Consider the following 19,284-nt stretch of genomic DNA (forward strand, 5'->3'; position numbering starts at 1 on the left):
AGACATTTGAGAAGAATTGTTGTATGATAGAAAACCAAAGCAGGTTGCTCATTTTTCACGACATGTAAATTTATAGCTGTTTGGTCATTTTTAATAAAATGAACTTACTCGTGTAGACAATGAAAAGCCTTTATGCACTTTTCCAAAATGACCCTAGGTTATTAGTTTGGTTGGACTCTGAATTATGCACCTGTAACCTAAGTAGGCGGTCGAACTACAATGTTCAATGCAAAAAGGAAAAGGACTCCAATAGACGGCAAGGAATTTGCTAGGAACTATCACGAGAAGCTTCTCTTGAAATGCTTTTCTTTGTTCTTCATTTCCTACGAGACTAAATGCTGCCTTGCTCGAGAAGGCTTGAAAAACGCGTCGTCAACGTGTATGTGTGTATGGCCGTATATAAGCCACTTATTACCACGCTCGTCTTCTCACAGCCAGAATCGCTATTTACACTCAATTTTTTCTGGGGTTTTCCTGCGCCGACTCCTGTATATCGTCCACCTTCCACTGGTTTTGATCAGAATATATCTGAGAAACTATGAAGGTATGTGGATTCTGCTTGTGTGGTTATGCTTGTGTGTCCAGATCTGTTCGTTTCTCTTCTCTTTCATTTCATTGAGTTAACCCAGTTTTGCGTGTTCATGATGTCTGTGCATTGATCCGCAGAAGAAAATGGTGTTGAAGGTTCAGATGAAATGCCAGAAATGCAGAACCAAGGCACTTCAGACCGTCTCCGAATCAGATGGTAACGACTCTCTACCTCGAATAAACTGGGCTCTATACTTAGGTTAACCGGCCTCATTCGCAGATGTTTTCATCGTGTCTGATGTTGGATGAATCACTTCTGGTCAACCTCAGTTCCTCCAAAACAAATCAATAATCCTTCACTTCAACTGTTGCATCTGGTTCTGAATTGCAATTTTAAGCAGATGGCATTTGAAAACTTTGTGTGAATTTAGACTTAGAGTGTTCCTCACCAAAATGAACGTCCATTACAAGCTATGTTGTGAACATATCCAGGTGTAAACTCTGTGGCAATTCAAGGAGAAGACAAGGACAAGGTGGTGGTGGTTGGGGAAGGAGTTGACGCAGTGCTTCTGGTCAACCGTTTAAGAAAGAAGGTCGGTCCGACTCAGATTATTAGCCTCGAAGACTTGAAGTAAAACCCATGAAAATGCATATACTCGCACGGAGAAAATGACATAACTCCCATTTTTCTTTGCTGTTCTTTTCCTTTGATAGATTGTCGAGTTTCATTTCGTTTTTATTATGATACGAATCCGACGATATGAGTTCAAGCCGTTCAAGCTAGTCAATCAACGTATACCCTGTTTTTTATTCTTCTTCTTCTTTTCCCTATAAATCTATTGGTGACTAAACGTTTTACAAACTTATGCGAGGGGCGAGGGGCAGAGGCATGGTCATGTAAAAAGGTCGTCAAGTCTAATAATTCTTGCCAAAAAAGGCGGACTATAGTTCCTAGTGCCCAACGGACTCAATGGGCAAACTCGTTTGTGAAGGTCTTGGTCCTCTTTTAATAATAAAAAATGAGGTCTTCGTTCCTTTTCTAAACAGAGAATCTACCTAATTTGTAGTTTTTTTTTTTTTTTGGTAAGGTAAGTATGTATATAACTTTTCAAGGTGCCAAATACAAGAGAGGACCGAACACAAACCTCGTACCCATCGTTACACTTGGAAGTGTCCCGAAGGGAGCGAAGGTGTAGTGGTCAAGAAAGACACAACAAAAGAAGGATCTAGAGACCTAAAGAGCCAAACAATGGCCACTGTAGAAAGAAGTCAAGAGCGAAACAACAGCCAAAAGAAACGCTAATCTAAGCAACGGGCCGATCCTCAAAGATAGAAGGGGAAAGGCCCCAATTTCTTTGTATACGCCTGTTGTAGGAAATGTCATCAATCAGACCAAGTGACAAGCTCATATCTCCGACCACCTTGTGGAGATGCTTGATGATGGCCGGGATAAAGAGAGGTTTGTCCCCGAAAAGGGTGTTGTTTCTCTCTATCCAGATAATATGACATAAAGCTCCATAAGAAAATCTAGCAATACGATGCGATAAGGACGAACCTCCAAAAAGTCACATAGACCAGCGAATATGGTCATCCCACGGACGGTTCCGCCAAGGTAGATTACATTTGGTAGCCCAATACATGGCAAGGGAACTTGTGACAGAGCAGCCAAAATATAAATGGTGGATAGAATCTGGTCTCAAGTGGCAAAAGGCACATACCCCATGATCAAGTCTTCGGTGTTGCAGAAGCAATGTCCGAGTGGGGAGACGGTGTAAAGTGATTAACCAGAGATGGAAGGCATGCCGGGGGGATATATAGCTATCCCAAACAAAGGAATGCCAAAAAATAGCCCGACCCCTACGTTTGATCGCATTCCAAGCGGATGCACCGGAGAAAATACCCGAGGAGTTGTTACGCCAAATGAATTGATCATTTCTCCCATCCACAAATGAAGGGCCTGGTTCTGGCCAAGCCAAAATGGTGGCCAAAGTGTTCGACATTTGCCAATCCGAGGCATAGAAATGAACACATTGAGACATCTCGTGGTATCCTGGATCGGTATATATCCCCATCCGTAAAAAGCTTAAAGAGGGGGCCACGATCATGCCACCAATCAAACCAAAATGAGGTAGATAGTCCATCGCCAATCCTCCATCTAAAGTGCACTAAGAATTCCATCCGAAGGTCCAAAATTTTCTTCCAAGTCCATGAGTAAAAAACTGGTTTGGCGACTATCCAAAAATTCTTCCTCTTGAGGAAATTGGAGTGTATCCATTTGCACCACATGGATTCTTTATCAGAGAATAAGATCCAAATGTGCTTTAGCATTGCTGCTCTATTACACTCCAACAATTTTCATATCCCAAGTCCACCTTCTTCCTTTGGCAAGCGGACATAATCCCAAGGAACCTTAGCCCCCCCAACACCCAAATCTGGACCCTTCCAGAGAATAGTTGGGTCTAGGCAATACGAAGATATGCTAACAATGGTAGAAGGATACTAAAAGTGTTAAAATTTGTGTATAACGCTTATTTTAGCGATAAAATTTTTCGCTGGCTCACTTATGTGCCAAATAAGATAAAAAAAACAAGCACTTAAGTGCCAACAGTGAGAGATTTTAGTCAAACCGATTACGTGGCATTTATTATTAGGTTTTTAATATTATGTGGACAATTTTTCAAAAAGCAATCCACGAGGACTTTAAACTTAAAAATAAGCTATATTTTTTAAAATTAAATTAAATTAAAAATAAGCTAAAAAACCAAAATAAAAAAAGTTAAAAATAAAAAGAAACTCGGTTGCAGCAAACATTAACCAAATCTTCACCTTGGCTTGAATTCCTCAAATAGACATAAGTAATGAACAATCTTCTTCTTTCACCGGAGTAAAACTTAGTTGCGGCAAACATTAACCAAATCCAAGCAATGCCTTAATTTGGCAATAGGCAAAGGCTTCATTAACATATCGGATGGATTGTTTTTTATAGCAATCTTTAAAACTTTAAAATAGCCATAAGCAAGAATGTCTCAAATATAATGATACCGCACATCAACGTGCTCTGTCCACTCATTATACAATTGATCTTTAGTAAGATGTATAGCCCTATGATTATCACAATGCACGACATTCACACCATGATTCACACCAAGCTCTCCAAATAAGTCTTTTAATCATGTGGTCTCTTTAACTGCTCTATAATGGCCATATGCTATGCTCTACGGTAGATAAAGCAATAATATGTTGTAAAGTAGCTTTCCAACTTGACTGCACAACCTCTAATAGTAATCATGTACCCAGTGACAGACCTTATATTATCAAGGTCACCAGTATAATCAGAATCAACATATCTCGTAAGAGTGTCCCCGGTTTTCCTAAATTCTAAATCATAATCACAGCTTGCTAGTGAACTTTTCTTGGGCATGAGAAATATCTACTAACCACACTAAGAGGTTGTCAAATATAGCTCGAGTATAAATCATAGCATACATAAGGATACCAACAGCACAAGAATATGGAATGTGAGACATATATTTTATCTCATCATCTATGTGTGGACATACATTAGATGATGATCTAAAGTGAGCAGCGAGAGGAGTACTTGCTAGTATAGCATCTTTCATGCCAAAATGATCTAATATTTTCTCAACGTAGTTTTCTTGGGAAAGATACAATTTTTTCCTTTTTCGATCTCGCCAAATTTCTATGCCTAGGATTTCTTCGCTATATCTAAATCTTTCATCTCAAGTGCAGCTCTTAATTGTGCCTATATTAGATTTATCTTTCGTTGCAATCAGCATGTCATCAACATAAAACAACGAATAAATGGAAGAGCCACTTGCAAGTTTGCACATATATATAACAATCATATTTGCTCCGACAAAAGCTAAGTTGCATCATAAACGAATCAAACATTTTATACCACTATCAAGGTGATTGTTTTAAGCTATATATGGATTTTTTTCAATAGACAAACGTGATCTTCCTTACCTTCAAACTAAAAACTCTCTTGTTGAGCCATATAGATTTTCTCTTCGAGTTCCCCATGCAAGAAAGTTATTTTCACAAATAGTTGCTCCAACTCTAAATCATGCATAACAATTAATGCAAGAAAAACCTGAATAGAGTCGTGTTTAATGACAGGAGAAAATACATCATTAAAATCAACTCCCTCAAACTAACTATAGCTTTTAGCAATTAGACGAGCTTTAAATATGATATCTTTAACTCTAGAAATACCTCTTTTCTTTTGAAGACCTACTTGCAGCCCATAATTTTCTTTCTTTTTGGTGGCTTGACAAGCCTCCCAAGTTTTATTCTTTTCAAGAGATTCCATCTCTTCAGTCATAGCAACTAACTACTTTGCTTAATCTTTCGAAGAAACAAATTTCTTGTAGTTTTAGGCTCACTATACTCTATGGACTTTGCAACCGATAGAGCATAAGCAACAAAATCTGTATACCTTGGTACAAAATCTGTATACCCATACTTCTTTATCAGTAAATAATTGAACTAGTTGCGAAGAAATTTCTTCAACCTCCACCTTCTTCGCAGCACTTTCCAGATTTTCATAATAAGGAATAGGCAATTCCTTGCTATGATGAATTATAGTAGACTTATCAAAAGTAACATTTCTACTAATAATAATTTTAGATGAATCAGAACACTAAAGCCTATAATCATTTACAACATACGAATAAGCAAGATGTATTTTTTCGCTCTAAGCTCTAATTTCTCCTCATTGACATATGCACATGTCGAACATCCAATATTCGAAGAGAAGAATAGTCAACAAGTTTACTCGACCATAACTCCTTAGGTGTGTTGCACTCAATAAATGTGCAAGGAGAATGATTTATCAACAAGCTGTATTGACTACCTCAGCCCAGAACTCCTTGTCCAAATCATCATTAGACAATATTCACTTTGATGCCAAAACGCATCGGAAATTGGCTAGACAAAAGAATTAAGAATCGATAATGAGGAACAATCTGCTCTCTCAAGTGTGATTATCAAAATCAACAAAAATATCAAAAGTTTGTAATGATAATCTCCTTCACTCGAAACCCTAAACACCCTTATTTATGGTGCTAATCCTAATTAACCTAGGAAACACAATATTACGAAAATATCACTAAAATCACGAAATTGCCTAAAATCCTAAATTTATGTAATATTACACAATATTACAGAGATCACCAGTTTTATTTGCATCATTCTCCCTTACTAGGAAAAAGATTTGTCCTCAAATTTGGCTCGTCTTTGTTGACTTCAATCTCTTCAAATTCAATCCCGTCTCCAAGATTGCGAAATCTGCTTCATTCGAGACGGCCTCTCCAATAAATCAAGTAATACATTAGCTTGCTTTGACCTTCATTTATCTTCACAACAAAATGCTCAATCCAACAATCGTTGCAATAGCAATGACTGCAGTCCATTCTTGTTGTAATGTTAGCAGGTATCTCTTCCATGCATATATCACACATAATTATAGAAGTCGTTTCCTTAGCCAAACTAAGATCTTGGTCCTCAATCAGAGGCACACCTACATCCGCAAATAAACAAGCTTTAACCTTCTCCACAAGCACCGCAAGCAACTTCTCAACATCCCATCGGTGATGGATAAGCAAAGTTCATGCATGGTGCTCTCTCGGTGATAGCAAGTCCATCACCCTTCACAAATCCCCTCTCTGCGCAGACAAAAGTGATTTTTTTGTGATGAGCTTGGTGGAGGGACCTTTGGGAGGAACCCGGTCGTATTCGGAGTCCCCGTTCTCCAGCCCATCGAGGGAGTCCCTATCGTCCACCTCCCATGCCAGCATTCGCGCCGCCATTTGGGGAACTTTGCCGGGGGTGTCCTCGCCACCCTTCGCCGATACAATGGCTTCTACCGTCATGCCTGGATTCGCATCTTCTTGTTCTCCATCAGATTCATCATAGATGTGATCTTCATTAAAGATTGGATCTTCAACAAATATTGGATCTTCCTCAAAGATTGCATCCTCATCAAATATAGGATCTTCGTCAAAGATTGGATCTTAAAGCTCAAGAATCTTGATCTACATCCCAAAATTGAGAAAAGTGGACTGACTTCCAAGTCATACTCCTCGATCCTGTCCCTGGTTCAAATCCTCAAAAGGATTATCGTCCTCCTCTTCATCATCAGATGGATCCTTAGATTCCGTTCCTTCTTCGGATTGAACGTCCAACCTCGCCTACTCAAGTTGTCGCTGCAAATCCTAGATTCGCCTTCTCTACTTCTCAATTTCTACGTCTCTCGGGTCTCTTAGACGCGGTTGTTCGTCCGCATCGGGAATGACTACACGTTCCCAGCCACCACAAGCCCGCCGTCCACGACCACCACGATTCTATTCAACCATTGATTCAAGGCAACCTATGCTTTGATACCAATTAATGCCGAATCGCCACGATGCTCTGATACCAATTGATGCTGAAACGCAACGGAAATTGGCTAGACGGAAGAATTAAAAATCAATAATGAGAAACAATCTATTCTATCAAGTGATTATCAAAATCAACGAAAATATCAAAAGTCTGTAATGATAATCTCCTTCACTCGAAACCCTAAATACCCTTATATATGGTGCTAACCCTAATTAATCTAGGAAACACAATATTACAAAAATATCACTAAAATCATGAAATTGCATAAAATCCTAAAATTATGTAATATTACGCAATAGTACGGAGATCGCCAACTTTATTTGCATCACACCTAGTCCTTTCTAATAAGGTTTTGTTCATGCATTCCGCAACACCATTATGCTATGGGTGTATTTACTGTAGTTTGATGCCTCACAATGCCTTCATTCTCGTAGAACTCATTAAACTCACTTTCACAAAATTCTAGCCCATGATCCGTTCTCGGCCTCTTAATTTTCTTTCCGGTTCGCTTCTCAATCCATGTTTTTCATTGCTTAAATGTAACAAAACATCACTTTGTTGCTATAGAAAATAGACCCAAACCTTCCTTGAAAAATCATCAACAAAAGTGAATAGATTCCTTGAACCAAGATCTTTCAAAGGAACTTTCGCAAGCCCCCAAAGATAAGAAGAAATATATTCCAAAGTACCCTTTCTTGTGTGCATTTTTATTTTGAAAATGACCATTTTCTGTTCGTGAAAACACAATACTCACAGAAATCCAGTTTTCCAACTTTCCGGCCACACAAAAGATCTCTCTTACTGAGTTCATCCATTCCTCCAATACTCATATGGCCCAATCTAATATGACATAATTTATTGTTGTCTAATTCTATCACAATGGATGAAACTGCAGCTGAACCAAGAATCGTAGCGTCTTGCAATTGATACAGAGACCCAGTTTACAGCAATTTCATCAATAGAAGTGAATCTCTCATAATCTCCATAACGCCACCTTCTACTATAAATCTATATCCGATAGCATCAAGTGTACCAAAAAAGATGAGATTCTTCAAATTAGAAATGTTTCTAACACTTTCCTAGGTACTGATTATGCCATCGTGCATCTTAATGCTGATAGTCACAATACCAACTGCTTTGCATTTATTATTGTTTCTCATTAGAATGACTTTACTATTATATTCCTTGTACATTGAGAACCAATCATAATTAGGACACATATAATGTGAACAACTTGAGTCAAGAACCCAACTATCATTGAATTTGTCTTTATCATCTACAACCAATAACCAATATGCATTTTCTTCTTCAGCAACACCAACTTGAGTGGGATTTGCATTTCCCTAATTCTGTTTATTTTGGCAGTTTTGATTAATTTGTCGATTTGCGTTTGTCAGGTCCGCGACCTTAATCCACGCTCTAATCATGTTCTGATTTAATCTTACGATTTAATCTTTTAGTACATATAATAGAGCGCATACGAAATACTGGGTAAAAGTACAAGTGTATGGAAAATAGAAAGACAGGCATGATGCCTGAAGAGTATGACCTTACTCATAAGGGTTCACTAACCGAATAAGACACGTGACTCTTAAGCAACAGACCCAGAAAGATACAGAATTATATCCTTTTTAATCAGTTCTTTACAAAATTTCAAAGCATCGCTGGAAGGAGTGCAAAAGGAAAATATCTGCTTTTCAAGCTAACGGCCTCTTCGACGTACTTCATTTTCACCACCAATCACCATCGGTGAGCTTTAACACCACCTTGTCGTTAACTCCACCACTTGACTCCATCGTCTGAAGCATCTTGTCGCTGCATTGTCCCACGCTACTAACCTGAAAAGATTTTCAACTACGAGAGTGAGCCAAAGGATCCGCGAGTAAGAATTCCTAATCCGCCAGCTATCAGAAATGTTAATTGCTAAGCAACATGTCAGATTTTCCATTCAGGCCATATATGAGTAGACCAAAATCTACTTAATTAGCCATTACTCCACAGTTCACCGAAACACACAAACAAACAAGTCAGAAATTCAACAACCATCATTGTCAATGGAAATAAAGTCGGATAATTGACTAGCAGTAGCTAAACCTTCCCGACAACCCAAAATTCATTCTAAATATTCTCGGCCACCGTTCCTTTGTAGCAATTTGAACTCCATCTCAGTCCATTAAGTTCAGTCCACTCACAGATAAGGTAAGCATAACTTCACCCGTTCTTTACCCATAATAGATAGCTCACTTCGGACCATCTCGTACCAACTATTCGTCCGTTCATTGCTGATTCAACACCATCGACCACAACCCAACTAATCTGACTCTAATATAGAACAATTCAAACATAAATTGGGACATAGAACCAATCTAAAGACTCATCGCATCACGAACCAGAATTTTTGAATCTTTCTAACGCTGCTATTCACCAACCATCGTCTTCTGCGATGACCCAACCACGGATCTAGTTAATCTGCTACTGGAGGACAACTATCCAGAGAAAATTCACGACATGTAAGTAAATTATACAATCCAGTAGATGACAATTTAGAATATCTGCTCGCCTTGAAACCATACTCGAAGGCCACCACGGAACCGGCTCTACTCCATGGCCAACACGAAGACAATTACCACGAGTTCGAACCACTGTGACCTCTAGCTTGGCCCACCTTGATTCCTCATACAACCATCGCCGTGAGCCTCCTGTTACTCTTCGCGCTGCAGCCGCCGAGAGGATGAGAGGGTGAGCTGAGATCGAAGGAGCGAGGAGCTACGATCAGGAGCAGGCCTCGAGAACTCGCCGTTGTCAAATGGTGGCTTCGCCGGCTCAAACATGAGAGGAGGTGGGGTTACGCTGGTGCTTCATCCCAAGAGAAAAGAAGAAGAAAAAGTGAAGAAGAGGAAGGGAGGGGGCGTGTGAATTGAGGGAAACTCTTCCCAAAAGTGATGGGAGAGAAAGATGAGGAGGAGTCATTTTAGTGGAGTGGGGAAGGGTGAGTGCCAAGGAAGAGAGCGGGTGGTGTCACGTTGGTGCCAAGTGGCACCGTTCACGTGCCACTTGTCCCCATCCGCCACATGTCAATTTTCTCTCAATCGGATCCGATTTCGTGTATTTTAAGCTCTATTGGACCCAAATTAAATACATAGTGCCCCAAAATATATCATTGAACTCAAATGATCCACCGCGCTAAAATATTTTAATAATCCCCTCAAAACTCGTTCTTTGTAACTCGAGCCCGATGACCACACCATTCCATTCGTTAATTCAATTGGGCAAAAATTTCGGCCTTCACAACATTCCCTTGATTTTGCTAATTCAGATTGTTTGCTCCTCGTTGTTTTGCCTTCAGTTTTAGACAATTTATCTTAATATGCCTCTTAGACTTTCAATAGTTGCAAGTCAAATCCTCATCCTTCGATTTTGACATGCTCCTGCCACTATTTCTTTTTTCTTAAACAGACCCCCCTTCCCCCCTTAGTAACTAAACTAGCCCATGATCATTACTTCCCTCAAAAGTCAATTATGTATCGAGTTTCTGCTTATTTATCAACTAGTCTTAACATCTTCAACATTGATAGTTTTTCTATTAACAACTAAGGTCTCTCTAAAATTCTTATGAGGGGGACGTAGTGAAACTAACAATACAAGAGCTTGATTCTCTTCTCAATCTTAATATTAGTACTTCTTAAGTCATAGGCAATAGCATTGAACTTAGAAATACGAAACTTAAGGGAAGCACCTTTAGTCAAACGAAGTGTAAAGAGATGTTGTTTGAACCTCAATCGATTGGTGAGGGATTTTATAAAAAAAAATTCTCCAATTTCGTCTACAAACCTGCGGCTAATTTATGATTTAGTAACTCCAGCAAAACTTCATTCGTGAGACACAATTAAATAGTAGACAAAGCATTTTCATCCAATTCTTCCCATGTTTCATTGAACGTGCAATCATGTTTTTTCTCTTTCCCAAACAGAGTTTTCTTCAAATCATGCTTTGTGAGAACAGCCAACATATGAACCTACCATAGATTGAAATTGCCACTCCCATCTAACTTAACAATATCAAATTGTTGTTGAACTTAAAGCCATAACCAGACGATCAAACAAGCCTAGGGCTCTGTGACTAGATTGTTATGACCAATGTGAAAACAATAACGAAACTAAAACTGAAAAGAAGAAATGAACATAAAAATTTACAGAAAAACCCTTGAGGGGAAAACCATGGGAAAAGAAGAAGCAAAATTCACTATAAAAATTCGAGAATTACAAAGGACGGTTCAAAAACTAAAAACTCTTTTTGTTTCTGCTTCTTAATGTAATAATTTGAGAAAAGTAATATTGATACTGCTCCCAAATCCTAAAGTCGGCCCAAGCCTATAAACAATTCAAGATATATCCAGCAGTTGCATATTTGGATCATCTCTTTTGACCCTTATTCGGAGGGGGATATATACTGTCAGTTATGTGAATGAGATATTAAGTCCTTTCTTTACCGACTTGAACGGTTCTTCATACGCGTGAGGTCCTTTCAAATTTCCCTAAAGCAAAATATTAACCAAATTCTTACTCTTCCACAGTAGTAGTCCGCATTGTAGTAATTAATTGTCATTGCATAGTCACACTTAGATATCACATCTAAATCTTACATTACATCATGGTTTGCTTTCTAATTAACATTTTGAAGAATTCATGTTGCATCGGATCTAGTGAAGCTTTGCTTTTCGCTAGCTTAGCGCATCATAACACGGCTACTTGCAAAACATAAATAAAATGAAAAGACACCTAAGACGTTATATTAATCTAGCGTAGTCAAGTCCTCGGATCTAAGAATGTCTAGTTCCCATAAGTAAAATGTACTCCGCAATTTCACTTGATTTTTTTTGTTTTACCCAAACCAATTAGTGGTGGCTCCAAATTAAATTGAATTGCATGCTTAAGATGTTTGATTGAAACCCCAAGTTGCGATTGATATGAGTGTGGGAGAGTCCGCACTAGACAATGGCACCATCTCTTTAATTAATGAGTAATTGTTCATGTAGGCTTAGTAATTCATTGGCTTTCCATTGGTGGATCACCTCTAGGAAGATCACGACATGTGCTTTTGTGGATTTATATATGAATCTTAGTTTAACATTTTTAGATTATTTGAAAAATGAATTTTATTTAAACCTAATTTAATGTCAGAATTAGTTTCTTAGCGTTGTGCTTGTAATTCGTTAATAGCTTTAAATTATGTTAGTCAGACGTAGTGTAGTTATGATGCTGATATATGAGTTTGCACTTTGTACCTTTTTTTTTTTTTTTTTTTTGTGTGTGTCTTAGAACATGTAACTACTTTCAATTGAATCATTTTGATGGCTAAAAGCCTAGAAAGTTATATTATTCATCTTTTTTCCTACTTAGGGATAGCAATGACGAAGCTTTTTAATGGTGTTTTTCTTGTAACGATTGTTTGAATACATTTTTCATAGAGTTTGGAGGAAGTAAAAAAGAGAAAAGAAAAGTTAAATTGTAGGTCCTGTGTCAACAATGAAGAGGGCCACATATCAAGTCCTCGTTGACTTCTCCACAATGCACCAGAATACATATATGTCCTTAGATGCTAGCCATGTAGAACGTGGCATGCTAAGAATATATGTCGCTACTTTATTTTATGAAAGATGAATAATTCATAAAATTTAAAAATAATTCATCGCTAAAGCTTGATATGATTAGCCAGCTAATTTGTTTATTTTATTTTTTTTGTTACTGACAACAATTTATATATAAATATCTTTTAGACAGTGAAAAAATTTCATTCATTGATTTTTGTAAGAGATATAAGTAATCATTTTTTAAATTATTTATTTTTTTCGAAATAAATGGACGGGTAATATTTTGCTGACTTTTCTCTCCAAATATAACTCGAAAGATAAGCGAATCTAAGCCATGTTTTAAAGTCACATTTATTATGACTTGTCTCTCCTCCGATGAAAGAAGATGGTAAAAGTGTCACTTTGCCCGACTCTCCTGAAGCTGGGGCTGTATCCCCTTTGACAACCGCATCTTTTTTCTTCCTGTAGTCAACTCGCTCCTAAGATGGAGTCGGTTCTCACGAATCCAACGCAAACGATCTTTCTCCATTGCTGCACAGGCATGAACCCTATCTTGCTGGAATAACCTTTCTCCAGAGAGCACAGGGGAGAAGAAAAGAAGGAACAATTTTCGGCAATGAATACTTTCTTGTTTCACCGTCACCACGCCAGCGTAGTCGATGTGGTCGCGTAAATTTCGAGGATTCATTTAGTCGCTCATTGCATAGAAAGTTAGAAGTCGGTCCCAACCCCTAAACGTGCCAAAAGCCTGCCAAAATTTCCTTTGGAGGTTTTACGCTAACTTTCTGCTATAGCTCACGTGGCCGTACCGACCCCGTCTGGAAAAAGTACTCCTACTTGACGAGAACGACTCAGAGAAGGACACCACTTGGATGCCGAATTAAAATGGGTCAAACCAGCTGGAAGTAGATCGACAAGATACATCACACCTGCCATGGTTCGATCACTGCATGTCAACACCAATCCGAAGAGCAGAATAGAAAGACATATAAACCGGTATTTGGAAGCTGAGGAATAGGTTTGAAACTCCTGATTCCTAGAAACTTCTTACATTGCCATATTTCTCCAGGCCGAACTTAAGCATCGGAGGGCAACCTGGGCTATAAGCCCGGACATCCTAACCTGTGTTCGTGCTGACAGGTTCAATTTGTCAGGCAGCGAAAAAATTCACGAAAACGTATACATATTCTTTTAAGTGAAAAGGAAATAACTCTTTGAAGTGGCGTATTGCATGATTCAGAAGTGCAACATTGGTGGATTTCTCTGCTCCTGGTTATGGTGAAACACAAGAATGACTAGTTTTTCCACTTCTCGTCCACAGCATGGTGAGAAATTAAAAGAAAACAAGCACTAGTGACACTCGAGGAAAAGTAAAACCCATCATATAACATGATGATCATACTTAATGGGATGTCCTCAATCGTTTTCCGATACTCCTCTGGCCTTGTTTTACTTCATCTGAACTTGCAGCCTTACATTCACTCATGACCAGCTGCTCCAAGGATGTCAATTCCTCGAGGCCTTCGATGTTGCAGATCTTCTGGCACCTGTGGATTTCCAGGACTCTCAACATGACGAGGTTGGACACGTTGGGCAACTTGTCGAGGGAGTCACAGTTCTTGAGTGACAATCTCTTCAATGAAGTCAATTTGGAGAGGCCATTGAGATGTACTATCTTGCAATCCGACACAACCAGGATCTCTAGGTTTTGTAGCCCATCAAGCCCTTTAATCTCTTTGACAGCCGATTTCGAGAGCTCTAGCTCTGACAAATAGATCAAATTCTGAACTGTCGGCAAACTTTTCAGCGACGAACAATCTTGGATGGACAAGACGGACAATGATGAGGGGAACGCTGATACTCCTTGAAGATTCACGCCGGTCAGGATGACTTTGTTGAGCTGAGGATTGCATGCAGGGTCGTACCCAAATCCCAAATAGGAGATTTGGCAACGAGACAACCCCAAGCTCTTGAGCTTCGGCAAGCTTACGGCCCAGTACTGCCAAGGAGGATGATCTATTAGCTCCTTGGGCTTTTCATAGCCTAAGCTCAAATCTTCCAGTTCAACCAAATACTGGATATCAGGGATTACACTCATCTTCTTTGAACTTATCCGCAGACAAGTCAAACTCGAGGGAAGAATGGGCAACTGTTCAAGGTTGTCGCAAGCAAGTAAATCGAGGGTCTGGAGACGTCCTAGTGACCTGATGGACGTGGGTAGGCTAGAAACACCACTATATCCTAAGATCAATATTTTCAGGAGCTGAAGATTCTCAATGTTACTACGAATGCTTCCCTCCAAACTCCTACAGTGGGAGGCATGGATCTCTTCAAGCTTCCTTAGCTTGCCAATGGCATTAGGAAACTCTCTCACATGACAACGCTCCATCTTAAGAACTCTCAGTAGCTGCAGGTTCCCCATGGATTGGGGCAGTTCCACAATAAGTGTCCCTGATACGTCCAACTCCACCAATGAGCATCCTAATTTGCCTATCGATTCTGGAAGTTTCTGTATCTGCCGGCAGTCCCTCAACGACAACCGTTCTAGTTTCACCAAACTTCCGATTGAATCGGGGAGCTCGATGATCTTCGCATTGTCCAGCAAGAGTATTGAAAGAGCTTCTGTGGGGAAACTGATTGGCAGGTAAGTTAGTGAATAGCAATTGGAGGCACTTACAGTTTCGAGTTTCTTCATTCTAGCTATCGATTCGGGGATTTCTTGTATTGCAGTGCCATCAATGAGAAGTTCTTTCAGTGCTTCCATGTTACCCATTTCTGGCGGCAACTCACTAAGATTGCTGCAGGATTTCAAATTCAAGGAAACCAAGAATGTTAGATTACAGATTGAAGGGTGTATCTCGACCAATTGAGAACACCGTTCGAGAATCAGCATCTCCAACTGTGGGTAACTGGAGAAGTCAGGAGTTATCATCATTTCATTGCAGCCGGAGAGGTTCAAAACTTTCAATCTCGGCATCTGCAATCCAAAATAAAATATGGTTCAGATAAGGTCAATTCCCGGTGATGAAACGAAATGAAATGAAACTATTTCCAGGGCACCTCAATTTGACTCCAACCCTCCCAGTCTTGAGTGACCTTGCTCCATGATAAATCAAGAATCACCAATTTCTCCAGATACAAGTTAATGGCTTCAAAGGTCTCGGGGCACCCTCGCCAATCGAGCCACCTTAAATTGGAAAGTAGATTTGTGAAATCTCCCTGGATATTTGCACTGTCCAATTTAAGGAATCTCAGCTTGGACAGGCTTTGAAGTTCTTGGCGTGTGAAATAATCATGTGAGCCATTGTCGTACTTAAGACAGAGGGCTTGAACCCTTTCCGTTCCCTGTAGATTAAAAGAATATAATTGAATTCTAGGGCTGTTCAAGAATGGCATACGTAATTCCAAAACGAGGACATTTTACCTCTTTTCTCCTTAAGGTAGCGAGGGCTTCCTCGTGATTCCACAGCCTGCTGCGCCTTCCAGGGTTCGCTGGGTCTTCGTCGCGGACAATTGCTAGACCGAGGTCTCTTAATAGATCATACACTGAGAGCTCATTGTTCTCTCCGATTTTTACCAGGGACGTGAGAAGGAGACTCTCAATACCACTACTAGGATAAAAACCGCAGTCCTCCCACATATAGAAGGGAATTCTCTTGTCTTTTCCTATGAAGAAACAAGCTATATCGAGAAATATGTCTTCAGTCCCTTGATTTAGATCTTCATAGCTAGTCATCAACACTTTTTGGACCATACCCGGTGGAAGTTTCCTTAGTTGATGCAACGTCTCATCCCATGTTTCTTTCTGTTTTCTGTATAGAATGAGCCTAGAACCTCAATTACTAAAGGGATCCCTCGAATTTCGGAAACAATGTCCCTGGACAGATCTTCATAGCCCTCGCGGGGAGAACTTTCCGCAAGAGCATGTCGACAGAAAAGACAAAGGGATTGATCGAACTCCATAGGCGCAACTTCATAAGTCGCAAACATTTCAGGGATATTAAGAAGATCGGCATTTCTGGTGGTTACAATTATCCTGCTTCTCGAACCAAACCAACTGAGCTTCCCAGCAAATGCGTCGAGTTGATGCCTCCCACGGACGTCATCGAGCACGATGAGAACTCTCTTTCTGCGAAACTTATTTGCAATGCGTTGAATACCTTCTTTCACGGAACCCAAGCTTATGGGCTCTTGTCTTAGCAGGTCAGACAGCAGTTGGCTTTGCAGATGCTCCAGGGGCTCAGTTTTCGATACCTCCCCGATGTTCCCCAGATAGCTACAGCCTTCAAACAGAGGATACAGCTGGCTGTAAATGAACTTTGCAAGAGTCGTTTTCCCGATCGCCCGATGCCATGTATCCCGGCCATTCGGACCCCATTACCGCGTATTGCAACCGCTTGTCCGTTGCGATAGTCGACGTCAAGCCTTGTCATCAGCTTGCGGACTTGATTGTCGATTCCGACTGGCATGGAAGTACCAACTAGTTCAGCATTCTTCAGCTGCCGAGTGACATACAGGACGAGCTCAGATATAAACTGCCATCCCTAATAATCAAAATGCGCGATGGTGAGAAATTAAAGAAAGAAATAACAAGAAAGGCAGAAGAATGAAGCAGAATACACAAGTTGAGTTACAATTCGTGACCCACGAGGACAAGGCCACATGAGAAATGTCATTTTCAAAGCATAGATTAGGGAGTTTTGGCCCCGAAAGTAACCGGGCGCTCCCAAAGTACCATATGCTCCATTATTCACCAAGATAATCTACAACAGCTTGATAGTTCAACATCAATCAGCTGACGGTGGAATTTATAAGGAGGTACAAGCAAAGGAAAGTAGAATAGAGTTACTGGTTGGTTGTGTGGTCGAATCGATATCCCTTCAACGGTCCGATACGACGGAGGGCGGACTTCCAGGAGTCGAGGTGCCAATCGATCCTTCTTTTATTGTGTTTCGCGAAGGAACCAATGTCGGAGGGGTCGATGCCAAAGAAAATGGGAATGATGGCATGGTTCCTGGTGTCCCTCCACTCAACATCTTGGCCAGCCCCATGAAGCAGCTCTCACTGGAAGCGTAGTCCGGCGAGATGATGGGTATCGATATCTTCGACTGTCCAATTGCTTCGACCAGTGCGGGGTCAATTTCCTTGGCTGCCCCCACCTCCTTTTCGTCTCTAAACACGCTTATCCCTGTATTGGATTAGCTGGCGAGAAGGCGATTCGCAAAATTCCTGCTCGTATCCGTTCCTCTAAAGCTCAAGACCACGTCGTATCGTGACCGCACGGAGGATGCGGACACTGATAGTGATGACAGAGAATTGCTAAAGGCCATTGCCAAGAGTTGGAGAAATTTCGTGCAAGTTATTTCTCTCTCTCCCTCTTAACTCATGTGCCAGGATGATATAAAGAAAGACGTAGCAAAGCTCCTCAGTCTTCATTTTAATAGACCAGGAACAGCACACAATAGGGGTCGCGGACCAGTAGTTGGTTGCCATGTTACACGGACACGCCCTCCCGAGAGATTTTTGCTTGTCGGACACGCCGGGACACGCTCGGACACACGGTCAACGTGTGTCCGAGATTCTAACACGCGGTCAATGAGAAGGACACGCTGGGACTCGCGTGTCCTAAGGTAATTTGGGAAAGTTCTGATCTTTTAGGGGCAAAAAATTACGCGACTTGGTGATCATTTTGGCCTTCTGGCACTAAATTGAGGTGAGGATCATGGACTTAAGGGCAGACCGGGTCTGCGGGGTGAGGCGAGGGTAGCTGTAGGAGCCGTCGCGGGAGGGGAGCTTGCCGAGGAGGATGGCAGACATGGCGTGAAGCTTGAGTCTCGACGTGAGGGCGATTGTGCAGCAGGTGGGTGAGCAGCTGAGATCGGTCTACTTGGCGGCAAGGTTGAAGAGAGAGTTGTGCGGGAGATCGAAGCTCGCAGGAGGACTATTGCAAGCTGCGCTGGAATGAAAAGCAAGGGGGTGGGGGCGAAAAAGAAAAGTAGAGGGCGATTAGGGCTTTGGGAGGTTTTTAATTTTTGTTTTATTCTTTTCTTTAAAAAAAAAAAGAGGAAAAGTAAGGGGGGAGACCAAGGACATCATGCTACGCCTGGAAACTTGGTGGAATTGGGTCTGAAGTTCATACTTTGAACTAGTGATTTTTGCTTGTCGGACACGCCGGGACACGCTCGGACACACGGTCAACGTGTGTCCAAGATTCTGACACGTGGTCAATGAGAAGGACACGCTGGGACTCACGTGTCCTAAGGTAATTTGGGAAAGTTCCGATCTTTTAGGGGCAAAAACTTATGCGTCTTGGTGATCATTTTGGCCTTCCGGCGCTAAATCGAGGTGAGGATCATGGACTTGAGGGCGGACCGGGTTCGCGGGGTGAGGCGAGGGTAGCTGTAAGAGTCGTCGCGGGAGGGGAGCTTGCCGAGGAGGATGGCGGACATGGCGTGAAGCTTGAGTCTCGATGTGAGGGCGATTGTGCAGCGGGTGGGTGAGCAGCTGGGATCAGGTTGCTTGGCGGCAAGGTTGAAGAGAGAGTTGTGCGGGAGATTGAAGCTCGCAGGAGGACCATTGCAAGTTGCGCTGGAGTGAAAAGCAAGGGGGTGGGGGCGAAAAAGAAAAGTAGAGGGCGATTAGGGCTTTGGGAGGTTTTTAATTTTTGTTTTATTCTTTTCTTAAAAAAAAAAAAAAGAAGGAAAAGTAAGGGGGGAGACCAAGGACATCATGCTACGCCTGGAAACTTGGTGGAATTGGGTCTG

At 41.0% G+C, this 19,284-nt stretch overlaps 2 protein-coding genes across 2 annotated transcripts; one reads left to right on the top strand and one right to left on the bottom strand.

The window, feature by feature from the left end:
• The first annotated feature begins 343 nt into the window (after positions 1 to 343).
• On the top strand, positions 344 to 1,170 carry LOC115752401 (heavy metal-associated isoprenylated plant protein 47-like). Its single transcript, XM_030690554.2, has 3 exons — positions 344 to 544; positions 667 to 745; positions 1,021 to 1,170. Exons 1-3 carry the CDS (start codon positions 539 to 541, stop codon positions 1,161 to 1,163), a joined length of 228 nt encoding a protein of 75 aa, XP_030546414.1. The 5' UTR covers positions 344 to 538; the 3' UTR covers positions 1,164 to 1,170.
• A 12,752-nt stretch (positions 1,171 to 13,922) lies between these two features.
• Positions 13,923 to 16,540, bottom strand: LOC115752437 (disease resistance protein RUN1-like). The gene is made up of 3 exons (XM_030690620.2): positions 15,945 to 16,540; positions 15,581 to 15,865; positions 13,923 to 15,497 (listed from the first exon to the last, which is right to left on the bottom strand). The coding sequence occupies exons 1-3, from the start codon at positions 16,272 to 16,274 to the stop codon at positions 13,923 to 13,925; spliced, it is 2,190 nt and encodes a 729-aa protein (XP_030546480.1). The 5' UTR covers positions 16,275 to 16,540.
• Positions 16,541 to 19,284: the final 2,744 nt, after the last annotated feature.

Source organism: Rhodamnia argentea, chromosome 3, assembly GCF_020921035.1.
Source record: "Rhodamnia argentea isolate NSW1041297 chromosome 3, ASM2092103v1, whole genome shotgun sequence".
Lineage (NCBI taxonomy): Eukaryota > Viridiplantae > Streptophyta > Magnoliopsida > Myrtales > Myrtaceae > Rhodamnia > Rhodamnia argentea.